Genomic DNA, 15,166 nt, shown 5'->3' on the forward strand with positions numbered 1-15,166 from the left:
CCTTACCTAATACTAGCGGCTGCGCGCACCTAACATTAAAGGGGTTTATATTCAATGGGGATAGGAGAAGATAAAAGCAGTCTAAAATAATCCAAAGACCAGAATAGCCTAAAACCATCCCATAATACTTATGAATCTTTCTTATAATAGAGAACTCTATCGGGTCTTACATAACAAATAAAAAAAACTTTATTACCTAGGTACTTAAAATTATAGGGTATCAAATATTCAAATGTGTATTATGCCTATTTACTTTTCACTGGAGCCTAGTTATGAAAACACACATTATTCATTCTAATCAATCTTCATTTACACTTTTCCCAACACTGAATCATCTTATTAAATACAACACATACTAACCGCTTTGTATGGTACAAGAAAATGTTTAAAGATTTTTTTGTAAAAATCTTCTAATATTTTCAAAAACTTTTTGTTTTTGTTTTTTCTTGTAGTAAATTCATATAAAACTATTTCTTCATACCAACAAATTTGTGTATGACCCAATTATTAAGTATTATTTTAATTTGGAAAGCAAAAAAAATTCATGGTGAAACTGTATATCAATAGGGTCTCCTGTTTTTGAGATCTTACTGGACATACAGCACATAGGAAATAGCATAAGACCCCTACTCTGAATATAAAATAAACTTGTATATGTGGAGATGAAATAGTTAATTTAATTTATTATCTAGAGTAGATAATACCTGGAACCTGCAAAGTATTTCGTGACATTTGTGTTAACTCAGGGTTAAATAAGATGTCTTCCTAGTTAAGTTATTGGCTATAGAGTCTTAGCACCCAGCTTATACCAACAATGAAATTAATTCGGAAAAAAAATTCGGAACACATCGTAAAATTGACGACCTCTCCATTTGCCCCCCAAATATCATTTCAGATTTTTTTCGCTTGTTGGTTATACCTATTCCTGCTTAGCACCCCTTCAAGGGTTAAACTCGCCACATGGGTCAGACCGAGATTTCTTTGAAGGGAAGCTTTTATACAATTAGGGTTTCATAGTAAAATAAAAAAATATTTAAGATTTATCTCAGTTTTATTTTATTGACCCTGAGAAGCCGAAGGTCTGGGCCAACAAAATTGGTATTAATTTTATGATTTTTATTTCATTATTGGTGAAAAATTGTCTATAATACGATACGATACATGATTTTTCAATATGTCTTAAGAACCAGTGTTAATCCACCGAATATAAACTGGTTTCGTAATCATACTGGAAAATTTATTAAGTACTCTGACTTATAGCTTTAAATATTTGTTGCTGTTTTCTTTTCATCATTACCTTTGCTAAATATGCCTAAAGATACATATTTCTAGAAATGCTCCGCTTTCTATTGACAAAATAGTTCATGTTTTGAAACTTGTTGTCCCTCTAATAATCTAATACTTGTAGTGTGGCTCCTAATGGTTTTCTTTTTATCCTCAACACTAAGATTAGTTCTTTCACACATTTGCCAGGGATAAGACAATGGCCGATAAATTGATGTACATCCTCAATGACGATGCACAAAATTATCCCTACGGTAAATGGAAATTTTTGGTTGAAACGTTTCAACACTCAACCTTACCATCTAACCAATCAAAATTTACTTAAATTCCCAAAGTTGTTAAGCAAACGAATAAGAAAACGATATTTTAAAACTTTGGGACTAGTGTAATAAACAGCCCATTGTCCCCTCTCTCTCTGCACATTTACACATCATTATCAGAGAGAGAGAGGAGACAATGATCTGTTAATTACACTAGTCCCCAAAGTTTTATATGTATACAAAGTTTTTTTTATTCGTAGGCTGAACAACTTTGGTGACCAACGCCATAAATATTAAGGACTTGAGGCAAAAGGTCGTTCAAACAAGGGATATGTTTCCTTGACACTTATATGACAATATATTAATCTAGTTTTTTTTTTGTAGCAAAGCTACTCTGTAAAATACGGAATGTGTATATTCCTTAAACCAACGAGAATTCAGTATAAAATTAAGTAGATACATGTTTAGTATTTTAACGCTCAAATTTGTTTCAGATGAAAAAATAGCGTTAAATTCCGAGGTGTTTTTATTTGACGCATTTGTTGAAAATGGACGGAAATCCGCATCAGCGGGGTCACGCCGCCGCTGGCGGTGAGAAGCGGGTGAACGAGGTGAAGCTCGCCGAAGTAAAGAAACCCGCCGAAGTGCTCGCAATGTCTCTGAAGGACAGTCTCAAGTTTGGCATTCTTATAGGTGAGAGAAATAGTTTAAAGCCTGTCCGTCCCTTTTTATTCATTTTTTTTAACAAGTTTCGTCAATTTTTATCAATTAGAATTGTATACCTATTAGTTATTACCTATTATTGTATATTTTTCACTTTCTTATTCACTCTCATTTAAGTGATTTAAACAGATTAAATCTTAAAATACTTTAGGTACCTAACATTTAACTAAATCTGAATAATTTTTCTAATTGTTGCAAAAATCAAACTCCTTTTTTAAAAAGTCCTGTACGTTCAGCCGTTTGGCAGCTAGCAGCCTTTAAAATTCATAGATTCTTGGAAATATTCAATACCAGGAATATTTTACCGTGAACTGCAGTTGATCCAACAAAATAAATTAAGGGATTCAATTTTACCGGGTACTGGACAAAATCTAAAGCTGCATTTTTTTCATATTTTTACATTAGCTTTTCTATTTCGAGACCCTACAGCGGCCAAAATAACAGTTAAAAATTAAATATATATTCGGACCAAAAACAATCAAGACGCTAATTTTATCCTAACAATTAAGAATCCGAATCCGCTATTAAAAAACGGATTCCGGATTCGGATTCCGAAATTGGCCAAAAATTGGGCGGATTCCGGATCCCGGATTCAGATTCGGATTGCCAACCCTATCCTAAAGGCTGTATATTTGCGTACTTTGGCTATTTTTATCAGAGACATAAGCTCTGATGACAACTAATCTTGTTTAAATTCTAGGAATGCTGGATCTAAAGACAGTCAGTAATAAAGAAATCGTCGATGCAGTTCTCCACTTGGTAAGTTTTACACGCAATTTCCCTTTAAAAGTCCAGTTGAGCTCAGAACCCCCCCCCCCCCTTAATTTTGATGGAAATAATAAAAGTAAATGGGCGGGGGAGTTTAGCGTTGCGTGTATGTGGGTTATATTTAGTACGGGATAGTCCGGCAGGGTAAGGGCTTCCCGCGGAATGTAGGCATAAAGAAAAAAAAACTAGGTACCTCTTCCTTATTTTAATTAATTGCAAAATTAAAAGAGGGGTTTGCTCGCTAGGCACTTAGAAAGAAAGTCACGTTTCACACGGAAGGAGATTATTTGTAATTTAGCTGCAATTTTGTTTACATAATTATCAACAATTTATGAAACTAATAAGGACCCTTAAAGTATTTTTACAATCTTAAGTATATATTTAATACCCACCTACACAAACGTAAATAATAAATATTAAAAAATTACCTATCTACTTAATTTAAATAAGAATAGCGTAGTTCTCTTAATTTTCCATCACTTAAAAAGAAAAAACATGGTGCGGGGGAGGGATGGCTTTACTTATGGAGATCCATATCGGTTCAACTGTTAGGAAGATCCTGTGGCTCATAAACACCGACAGACATTCTTCTAGATATCCTATTTCTTTTATATAAAAATAAAAAAACAGAGAAGCTGTACAACTCATAAATAGAGACAAAATATTCCCAGACATGAATAAGTTGAATTAAAGACAGACTTGATTAATAAGGATAGATAGGAGGGATGGCAATCCGTCAAATTTTTGGACCGGATTCGGATTCTTACAAGAATCCGTCCAAAAAAATGGCGGATTTTCCGGGGATTCCGGATTCTTATTTTTGGCAGATTCTGGATTCGGATTCCGTATTGTCCCAATATTTTAAAAGGCTTTTTAAGAAAATAAAAAAAAATTAAGTGCTACATATGTCCTAAAAAATAATGTTCTTGGTGTTCTCTATAATTCACTTCCGAGAATCGAACCAGATTTTAAAAGATATTATATATAATGATGATAATCTTTGCCTTCAAAAAGGGGGAGTTGAAAGAAAAAATTCAAGACGCTAATTTTAGCCTACCAATTAAGAATCCGAATCCGCTATTAAAAAACGGATTGCGGATTCGGATTGCCAACCCTAATAGATAGGAGGACACATCCAGAACGTATCTTATTTCCATTTCTTAATTTATATTCGCACATTTTATCAACCATCATTTTGTGACCATAAAAAAATCACGGTAGCTTGATAAATGTCCTAGGGTGGTTTTAAGCTATTTTCCTTTTCTTACCATTTGTAACTTGTAAGAGCTTTATCGCAATTCAGGACCTCTAAAATAGTAGTCTCTAAAAATTTTGTCTTTGTGTCTTTTTTTTTGTAGTACCTATCATTGACAACTTTCCGCGGATATTAAAATGAAAATTATTTGATTTACCTAAACCTGTTTTATTTCATGTAAAATTGTCTGTAATACTATGTTATACATGATTTTTCAGTATGGTCGAGAACCGGTTCTAATCCACCGGATAACAATTGGCTTCGAAGCCATACTTGAAAAATTATTTTTTTCAGGTTTTTCAGATAAATTGTCTTTTTTTCCATTTAAAAGAAAGTTTATATTTAAACCAAAATCATTATATTCATATTTTTTACTACACTTATCCCGTTAATTGTCATAACTACCAAAAAATATTTTTGGAGGTTGTTTAAAACCCCAGCATCTTCCCAATTTGATTATAAATTATGTTTTAAGTTGGTTGGTGGAGAATTCGACATGGAGCTCAACTTTATCATTCAAGATTCTGAAAACATCAGGAAATTATCAAATAAAACTTTTTTTTTGCGCATTTTCTTGGGTTCGTTGTTGACGTAGATTTATAATTTTTGATACCTACCTATGTAACTTTCTATTAGTATTTTAGAATCTCTAATGCATTAGTTGCAAGATGTGTGTCTGTATGTTTTAAACAATAATTTAAAAACAGCGGGACTATACCTATTGGTCTTCGTTTTGAGATCAAAAATTCTTTTTGTGATGTGGGTTGGAATTTGCAATAAATATGAAAAATATATTTAAAAATAGGTAGGTATAGTCATTATCCAAATCATTCTAAGGTATTTGTTTTTTTTATCCATCCGTTCCCTGTTGGAAGGGGAAGAGATTTGACAAAGAAAGATATAAATTAATCTTCTTACACCAGTAAGTCTTAAATTATTCATTCGGCATCTTAAAAAAATGATGTGTAGGAAAAGTGTGTAGATTAATCAAAGGATCTAAAGGGATAAGACAATGGCCGATAAATTGATATACATCCCAATGACGATACACAAAATTATCTCTTCTGTAGATTAAAACTAGTGGTTGAAACGTTTGAACACTGAACTTTATAAACCAACCAATGAAATTCACTAAGGCCCCCAAAGTTGTTAAGGTAACGAAAAGTAAACGTTTTTTTAAAACTTTGAGGACTTGGTAATGTATTAAATGCCCATTGTCCCTCTCTCTTCGAAGATAAATCCCTGATACTTTATTATGTTTGCCTCCCTAGTTTTTTAGTTCTCTCTCTCTCTCTATTTTCTCTGTTAATTTGATTAAAAACTTTTCTAGATCCCAATTCAAAATAAACATTGAGGGGACACAAATCCCACCTCTCCCCCTCTTCTTAAGTCAATCTCCCTCCCTCCCTCAACAGGAAGTTAAGGTCAGAGAGAGAGGGGACAATGGACTTTTTTACACTAGTCCCCATGGCCCAAAGTTTTATATTAACGTTTTCTCATTCGTTGTCTCAACAACTTTGGAGACTTAATTTTGATTGGTTGGTTCGTTTAGTTGAGTGTTTAAACGTTTCGACAAAAAATTTAATCTACAGAAGGGATAATTTTGTGTATCATTATTGGGGATGTACATCAATTTATTGGTCATTGTCTTATCCCTTTAGATCCCTGAGTAAAGGTACTGCTATGAAAGGCATTTAATGTATATAATATATTACTTTACACTTAGATGTAATTTTCAAATATCTTTTATAGCTCTATGCTAATGAGAGCTTACTGGGTTAGCTTTTAGAGTACTGCTTACTGTCTAGGGGTTAGAATGTTTAACTCTACTACATACTAACGCTAATTTTCCCTATGTGAGATTAGGTCCATTAGTTGAATTACAAATTATTAGGACACCTTATATAGTCATTTAGAATAGAGTGACACAAAAATATCACTTGATTGATTAGCCGTAGTTTTTTTAGTGTTTGAACCTAAGTCGTGATGGATTAGGCTGAAAAACTTTTTTTATAGCCACTTGGACAAGGCAGGGCCAGCTCAAGCTCAAACACATTATTACTTGACCCGCTATCTCTATCCTCTATAAATCCCTTAGTTTTAGAGATTATTGGGTGAAATCTTTTGGGCTGGGTCACTAATTACCCCAAGTTTTGGTATCTTTCAAAAAAAAACCGGCGGCGGGTCCGCCGCTCCCGCCGTTCGCCGCCATTTTCCGCCGCTCCCTTATAACCAACCCTGCGGGGGACTCATTTTTTTTCAAATTTTCGTTTACCAAGGTATATCTTACATTCAGTGCCTCTCTTAAGCTTTTAAAGATATTGAGTCAAAACCTTTTGAGGTAGATCAGTAAAAAATATTGGAATAAAAAATGGCAGCGGTAACGCCGCTCCCGCCGTCCACCGCCGTTTTCCGCCGCCGCCGCCAAATTTTTTTTTGCTTTTCTCGCCGAATTAGGCAATTTGGAATCATTTGAGACCATATTATTTTTTTCAAAAATTTTTCCCCTTACAAGCCGTCCTCTGGCGGAAAATGGCGGTGGACGGCGGGAGCGGTGGTACCGCCACCATTTTTTATTCAAATATTTTTTGCTGATCTACCTCAAAAGATTTTGTTTCAATATCTTTAAAAGCACAGGAGAAGCACTGAATTTAAGATATATCTTGATAAACGAGAATTTGAAAAATAAAACTATGAAGTCCCCCCACAGTGTTGCTTGTAAGGGGAAAAATTTTTGAAAAAAAATAACATGGTCTCAAATGATTCCAAATTGCCTAATTCGGCGAGAAATGCAATAAATTTTTTTTTACGGCGGCGGAAAATGGCGGCGAACGGCGGGAGCGGCGGACCCGCCGCCGTTTTTTTTTTTGAAAGATACGAAAACTTGGGGTAATTAGTGACCCAGCCCAAAAGATTTCACCCAATTATCTCTAAAACTAAGGGAGTAGCACCCAAAATAAAATTGCTGGTATGTCGTGGCACGAGTCACCACATTTCCCCCCCCCCCCCCTTTATTTATATCCCCAATGATGATACACAAAAAAGCATTCTGTAGATTGGTTAAAACGTTTGACACTCAATTTAATGAACCAACCAATCAAAATTCTATAAAAGTTCCCAAATTAACATTTGAATAGTTTGATAACTTTTTTTTGTGTACCAGGAACCTTATGGAACTTATTGATCATTGCCAACCTGATTTACAGGTAAAATATAGAATATAGATAGATAGTTTTGTTAGATAGATAAGTAGTTGTTTTGGATCATGGAAAGAAAACGAAGTAGCGGGTTTCGTCGTATTTTCACATTAGCTTTTCTCCTATTTTAAGCTCATATTGGGCCAATTTCCTAATCCTAATCATTGACATTTACCTAACCTTAAATAACAAATAAAAAGCTACTGTAAATATACGACGAAACCCGTTTCCTTTACATGATCCGTTGTTTTTTAGTAGGATAGAAACTTGGATACCTAGACAAATATATTTTAATTTTTAGAAATTCTAATTATTGATAGATAGAGATAGCTGTATACCAAAAAATGTATGAACGGCCGCTCGGCGACCCTAGTTTTTATTTTTATTTTTGAGATTTATCTTATAGGGTGTTGGTACCCTCCCTCAAAATAGTTATAAAACTACCTAGGACCTATTTGAAGCTACACTGTAAAGGAGAACCATATCGATTAAGCGGTTAGCGAGATCCTTCGGTACACACAGACTGACAGAAAGACACACAAACAGACAGAGAGATCAATTTACTTTATTATAATTTATAATATAGGATAGGATAAGCATATATTTTTTAGTTGAAATAGAAATAATATTTTCTTTATTTTAGGCTGAATTATTTTCTGTGTTTATCGCGATTCTAAAGAAATCAAATAGAAATCTTCAGGTAACAGAAATTCTTTAAAATTATTATCTAAAATAAATAATGGAACATGACAGAGTAATGGTTGTTTATTGTATTGTATTATAGACAGCTTTCCGCGGATATTAAAATGAAAAATTATAAGGTTTATATCCAGTTTTGTCAGCATCGAGCTGAAGGCAACAAAACTGGTATCAATTTTATAGTTTTTTTTTAAATATTTGTAGAAAATTGTCTGCAATACAATGCTATACATGATTTTTCAGTATGGCTGAAATCCGGTTCTGATCCATTGGATAATAATCGGTTTCGAAGCCATACAGGAAAATTTTTACCTATTCTCAAAATTTTCAATTTAATATGAAAGAAATAGAGGCTAGTGGCGCAGCCGACAGTAAGATAACATATAAGACACTTATCTTATTTTTCTCCGAATCATTTGATAAAGTTTTTATTTATTGAAGTCTCTATTTCCTAGGAAATTAGGAAATCAAAGAATATAGAGAAAAGGAAATGGGTTCGAATTTCGGCCAAAACAGTATTATATAATTTGTTAAATAACAATGATTTAAAACAGTATTATGAATATTAAATAACAATGATTTAAATTGTTAAATATTGGATGAAAGATGTTTAGAAGCAAATTTGCGGCATATCAAATATATGTATAAAAAATTATTTCCAGTATGGCTTCGAAACCGATTAATATCTATACTAATAAATCATGTGTCGTATCTTAATATATCCAGTTTCCTACGAATTAAAAATGTTCAAACATCATAAGATTTAAACCAGTTTTGTTAACCCGTGCCTTCAGCATTTCGGAGCTAACAAAATTAGTTTTAATCTTATTATTGTACATTTTTATATCCGCCGAAACCTGCTTATAATTCGAAGCGATAAATAACTATTCCCGTTTAAAAGTGCGGTTACTCTATAAATGTTGATGTTCATTTATTTGACTGTATGATTTGTTTCAGTTTTTTTTAGATTTGTCATCTTCGTTTTGAATAAATCCTGGCCTGACAGGACAATTATGAAGCTTTCCTTAAAAAGTGTACTCACTCAATTAACTAAGACAACCAAACTTTATTATTTCAAAATAATTTACTTTTCTATTTTTGTCCGCATAAAAATCTAGGAATTCCCCAATTAATGCTAAGAAATTTCACTACAACTTGGAAACTTCTAAGAAATATACAATTGTAACTAATATCCTTATACTAAAGTAACAGGATGTCTGTGTGTTTGTCTGTGTGTTTGTGTGTTTGTACCGAAGGATCTCGCTTACCGCTGAACCGTTCTCCTTAACAGGGTAGCTTCTCATAAGTCCCGGGAAGGTTTATAATAGGGTTGGGCCGGATACTTTTTTGGCCGGATACCGGATACCGGATATCCGGTTGATTTCAAATGCCGGATATCCGGCCAACGCCGGATATCTGGCAAATATCCGGTTATCCGGCTAAATTACCGGATATCCGGCCGGATAACCGGTCAAATTACCAGATATTAAAGTAGTAAAAAAAAAATTTCTTCAGAAATCTTATATAAATTTACATAAAGTTAAACTTATCCAGAAAAAATGTTCTTCTAGCTTCAATAATAAGAAAATTATAGTCATTTAAGATTTTAAAAGGAGAGATTTTTGGTGTAAAGTATAAAAAATTATAGAGCCGGATACCCGGCCGGATAGTTTCAATATCCGGTATCCGGCCGGATATTGAAAATGGCCGGATATCCGGCCACACCGGATATTTGGCCCAACCCTAGTTTATAACTATTTTAAGGGAGGGTACCACCACCCTATCAGGAGAAATCGCCCCTAGAAAAAAATTACCCCTCCCGAAAAAGAGACTCCAACGAAACATAAACCAAGGGGGGGGGGGGAAGTTCTGACACTTTAGCGTAAACAGTGATTATAGGCTTTGTCTTTGGAGATAATGGATAGGTTATTTGGCAAAAAAGTTTCCTTTTGGGATGTAGTTTTCCTATTTTTAAAAAAATTTTGGATTCGGCCTCCAGGTTCCGGTACTCCAGGCCTCCAGGTGGATTCTGGACAGGTAAAAAAAAAATATAAGACAGAACAAAACTTATTTAACAAAAGTTGGTACTTTATGGATGGTATGAACTAATTTGAAGAAAATTTTGAAATCGGGCTCCAGGTTCAGGTGCTGCAGGCCTCCAGGTGGATCCTGGACAGATAAAAATTGAAAATTTTTACTTTAAAAGTTAGAACAAAACTTATTTAACAAAAGTGGCTTCTTTATAGATGGTATTAACTAATCTGAAGAAAATTTTGAAATCGGGCTCAAGGTTCAGGTGTGCAGACCTCCAGGTGGATCCTGGACAGGTAAAAATTGAAAATTTTACTTTAAAAGTTAGAACAAAACTTATTTAACAAAAGTGGCTTCTTTATAGATGGTATTAACCAATCTGAAGAAAATTTTGAAATCGGGCTCCAGGTTCAGGTGCTGCAGGCCTCCAGGTGGATCCTGGACAGGTAAAAATTTCAATTTTTACTTTAAAAGTTAGAACAAAACTTATTTGACAAAAGTGGCTTCTTTAAAGATGGTAGGAAGTAATTTGAAGAAAATTTTGAAATCGGGCTCCAGGTTCAGGTACTGCGGGCCTCCAGGTGGATCCTGGACAGGTAAAAACTGAAAAATTTTTCTATTAAAGTTAGAACAAAACTTACCTATTTATCAAAAGTTGATACTTTATGGATGGTATTAACTAATTTAAAGAAAATTTTAAAATCGGGCTTCAGGTTCAGGGACTGCAGGCCTCCAGTTAGATCCTGGACAGGTAAATATTGTATCCATAAAGTATCAACTTTTGTAAAATAAGTTTTGATCTAACTTTTAAAGTGAAAAAATTCAATTTTTTATGTCCAGGATCTACCTGGTGGCCTGCAGTACCTGAACCTGGAGCCCAATTTCAAATTTTTCTTTAAAGTATTTAATACCATCCATAAAGTATCAACTTTTGTTCAATAAGTTTTGTTCTAACTTTAATAGAAAAAAAATTCAGCTTTTACTCTCCAGGATCCACCTGGAGGCCTGCAGTACCTGGACCTGGAGCCCGATTTCAAGATTTTCTTCAAATTACTTCCTACCATCCATAAAGAAGCCACTTTTGTTAAATAAGTTTTGTTCTAATTTTTAAAGTAAAGAATTTCAATTTTTACCTGTCCAGGATCTACCTGGAGGCCTGCAGTACCTGAACCTGGAGCCCGATTTCAAAATTTTCTTCAAAATAGTTCATACCATCTATAAAGAAGCCACTTTTGTTAAATAAGTTTTGTTCTAACTTTTAAAGTAAAAAATTACTGTTTATCTATCCAGGATCCACCTGGAGGCCTGCAGTATCTGAACCTGGAGCTCGATTTCAAAATTTTCTTCAGATTTGTTAATACCATCTATAAAGAAGCCACTTTTGTTAAATAAGCTTTGTTTTAACTTTTAAAGTAAAAATTTTTAACTTTTACCTGTCCAGGATCCACCTGGAGGCCTGCAGCACCTGAACCTGGAGCCCGATATCAAAATTTTCTTCAGATTAGTTAATACCATCTATAAAGAAGCCACTTTTGTAAAATAAGTTTTGTTCTAACTTTTAAAGTAAAAATTTTCAATTTTTACCTGTCCAGGATCAACCTGGAGGCCTGCAGCACCTGAACCTGGAGCCCGATTTCAAAATTTTCTTCAAATTAGTTCATACCTTCCATAAAGAAGCCACTTTTGTTAAATAAGTTTTGTTCTAACTTTTAAAGTAAAAATTTTCAATTTTTACCTGTCCAGGATCCACCTGGAGGACTGCAGCACCTGAACCTGGAGCCTGATTTCAAAATTTTCTTCAGATTAGTTAATACCATCTATAAAGAAGCCACTTTTGTTAAATAAGTTTTGTTATAACTTTTAAAGTAAAAATTTTCAATTTTTACCTGTCCAGGATCCACCTGGAGGCCTGCAGCACCTGAACCTGGAGCCCGATTTCAAAATTTTCTTCAAATTAATTCATACCATCCATAAAGAAGCCACGTTTGTTAAATAAGTTTTGTTCTAACTTTTAAAGTAAAAATTATCAATTTTTACCTGTCCAGGATCCACCTGGAGGCCTGCAGCACCTGAACCTGGAGCCCGATTTCAAAATTTTCTTCAAATTAATTCATACCATCCATAAAGAAGCCACTTTTGTTAAATAAGTTTTGTTCTAACTTTTAAAGTAAAAATTGAAATTTTTACCTGTCCAGGATCCACCTGGAGGCCTGCAGCACCTGAACCTGGAGCCCGATTTCAAAATTTTCTTCAGATTAGTTAATACCATCTAAAAAAAAGCCACTTTTGTTATATAAGTTTTGTTCTAACTTTAAATTAAAAATTTTCAATTTACCTGTCCAGGATCCACCTGGAGGCCTGCAGTACCAGAACCTGGAGCCCGGTTTCAAAAATTTCTTCAAATTAGTTCATACCATCCATAAAGTACCAACTTTTGTTAAATAAGTTTTGTTCTATCTTGAATTTTTTTTTTTACCTGTCCAGAATCCACCTGGAGGCCTGGAGTACCGGAACCTGGAGGCCGAATCCAAAATTTTTTTAAAAATAGGAAAACTACATCCCAAAAGGAAACTTTTTTGCCAAATAACCTATCCATTATCTCCAAAGACAAAGCCTATAATCACTGTTTACGCAAAAGTGTCAGAACTTCCCCCCCCCCTTATTTCTGTAATTAGATATTAAAAAAAAAAACATTCAAAGTGCCACTAGAATCCTCTAGGAGCGTAGCCGCTAGTAAAATATAAAAGTAACAGGATATCTGTGTATGTGTGTTTGTTTGTTTGGATGATAAGTAAATTCTTTATTTTGTGTTATTGTAGACTTTTTGTCATAATCAGTATTTTTAACCCACCAGTTTCCTGTAAAATAGCCTAAAACCTGTCTAAGACTAACAAAAAGCTGTCCTTCAACTTTCAGACTCGCCGTTTCTAAGATTTTGCTTAACACACTCATCTAACAACTACAGAAGTCATGATATAGTCACTGAATAAAAATGAAAATTATTTTAATATTTCTAGAAGAGGTTTCTTCTATACCTACTTTTTGAAAGGCCGCTGATTGATGAAAGTTCCCTATGCAGTTGAAATGGACCCCTTTTGGAAATCCTCTATACAGAATCCAGCGTGCACAGATCCTAGCAGGGATCCAAAAGGATAAGAAAATGGCCGATGAATTGATGTACATCCCAAATGATGATACATGAAATTATCCCTTATTCCTTAATTTATAATTAGTGTGTAAAACATTAAAAAAAAATAATAAAAGTCCCCAAAGTTGCTAAGCCAACAAATAAGAAAACGTTATTATAAAACTTTGAGGACTAGTGTATTAAACAGTCTAAACCCTTCCTCCCTGGATTCTAGGGGTTCAGTATTATCAAGGGATAAGAAAGGGGCAGAGAAACAGCCTAAATTTTCCCAAGGCTTAAATCTATTAACAGAGCCGCCAATGTCTTATCCCTTTAATCGTCCTTAGTTTGCTATAAAAAAAATGCAAGTGTTACATGCATATTTTTTCTAGTTTTTGCAAAACTAGGAAATTGTTCTATGTGTCAATAAGAGGTTGAAATATTCATATGAAAACTTTCACAATATGATTGATCCAAAATATTCACCCTATATAGGATGACGTGTGTGTTATTTCATTTTCGCTAAAAGACAAAATAGCAAATATAAAAAATGGGCTGTTTAATGGAAATATTGAAGTTAAGGGTAAGGAGTATTATGTGCTGTTGTAATAATATGCGATTCTAGTAAAATGTGCAAAAATTTACTATGAAATTCCATGTTAGAATTATGTTTTCTGCTCTAAGCTTTTTTTTTTACATGTATGAGAAATCTTTTATGAAAAATTCTCTTTTAGTATAAACATAAACATAGGAGATCATGAATATAACAGGATATTTAAACATTAAAAAAAATACTAATAACATTTTACATTTGAAAAAATAACAATAAATGCTATTTGATAGCTATCAAAGACTTTTTTTAAGTCTAGAAAATTTATTAGCTAAAAAAGTTTATTCATAAGTAGTACCTAAGAAAACATAAATATTGAAGGTGCAGATTAAAGAAATGATGGGTTGTAATATTGGAAGTAATGTATGTGAAATAAAAAGCAAAAGAATATTTTTTTTTCAAATAGGTCAAAGTAGGGTTTTAATTTACAATCTATTCCATATATAGTATATACCTTTCTCTTTTTTTTTGAGGGGGGGGGGGTCATTTATCGTTCAACCCTGAATTCCTATTAATTTTTGTTATTTTAGTTTGATATTCAATAATCATTATGTTTCCTGTTATAGGTACAATTTGTAAAGACTAGCGGCTATGCCCCTAGAGACCTTTAGTGGGCCTTAAAGGGGAGGTTGGGACTCGACCAACTCCACTTAAAATTTTAGTTAATATAGAAGGGCGGGTCATTTTTGTAGGGGCGATTTCACTCCCCTAAGACCTATGAGAACTTAAAAGCTACACTTCAGTGGTTAGCGAAATCCTTTAAAGAGAGACACAGAGAATCTGTCACTTTTATTTAAGGATATTATTATAAGTTGTCTTTCAAATTTTGTATTTGTTTTTAAAATCATTTTTTGTTACAGGCGTGCACAGACATCTCCTTGATTGAGCTGATGCTGCAACGACTTCCAGACGTTGAACAAGTAAGTTCCTAATTTTTAGTAAATCCTTTACAATTCCAATTTACATGCACCAAGCATTGCAGGTTTAACCCGGTGCATTAGTTCCCGCCTGCCGTCTCGGGGATGTGTCGGGTTCGATTGAACCATACTAGAGACGTTAAAATGGTACATTCATTGTCCGGCACGTGACACTAATAGTTAGAGTAGACACAGCTTATTATCATGCACATTAGCCTGTCCCGGATTTGAAAAATTTTGTTAAAATTTTTGCCCCCAGCCATAATATAGTTGATTTATGCAAAATATTGACCCA

The 15,166-nt window shown here is 33.8% G+C and overlaps 1 protein-coding gene across 4 annotated transcripts in view; it reads left to right on the forward strand.

Annotated features, from left to right (window-relative positions):
• The first annotated feature begins 2,035 nt into the window (after nt 1-2,035).
• Nucleotides 2,036-15,166, forward strand: part of rg (A kinase anchor protein rugose) — a 150,777-nt gene continuing 137,646 nt past the window's right edge. For all 4 annotated transcript variants that reach the window (XM_080179419.1, XM_080179418.1, XM_080179421.1 and 1 more), the window contains exons 1-6: nt 2,036-2,237; nt 2,968-3,026; nt 4,766-4,824; nt 7,451-7,496; nt 8,131-8,187; nt 14,815-14,874. In XM_080179419.1, coding sequence (XP_080035545.1) covers nt 2,093-2,237; nt 2,968-3,026; nt 4,766-4,824; nt 7,451-7,496; nt 8,131-8,187; nt 14,815-14,874 — 426 coding nt within the window. In that variant the 5' untranslated portion in view covers nt 2,036-2,092. The remainder of the gene's footprint in view (nt 2,238-2,967; nt 3,027-4,765; nt 4,825-7,450; nt 7,497-8,130; nt 8,188-14,814; nt 14,875-15,166) is intronic.

Source organism: Acartia tonsa, chromosome 12, assembly GCF_053477335.1.
Source record: "Acartia tonsa isolate MP-2025a chromosome 12, ASM5347733v1, whole genome shotgun sequence".
Lineage (NCBI taxonomy): Eukaryota > Metazoa > Arthropoda > Copepoda > Calanoida > Acartiidae > Acartia > Acartia tonsa.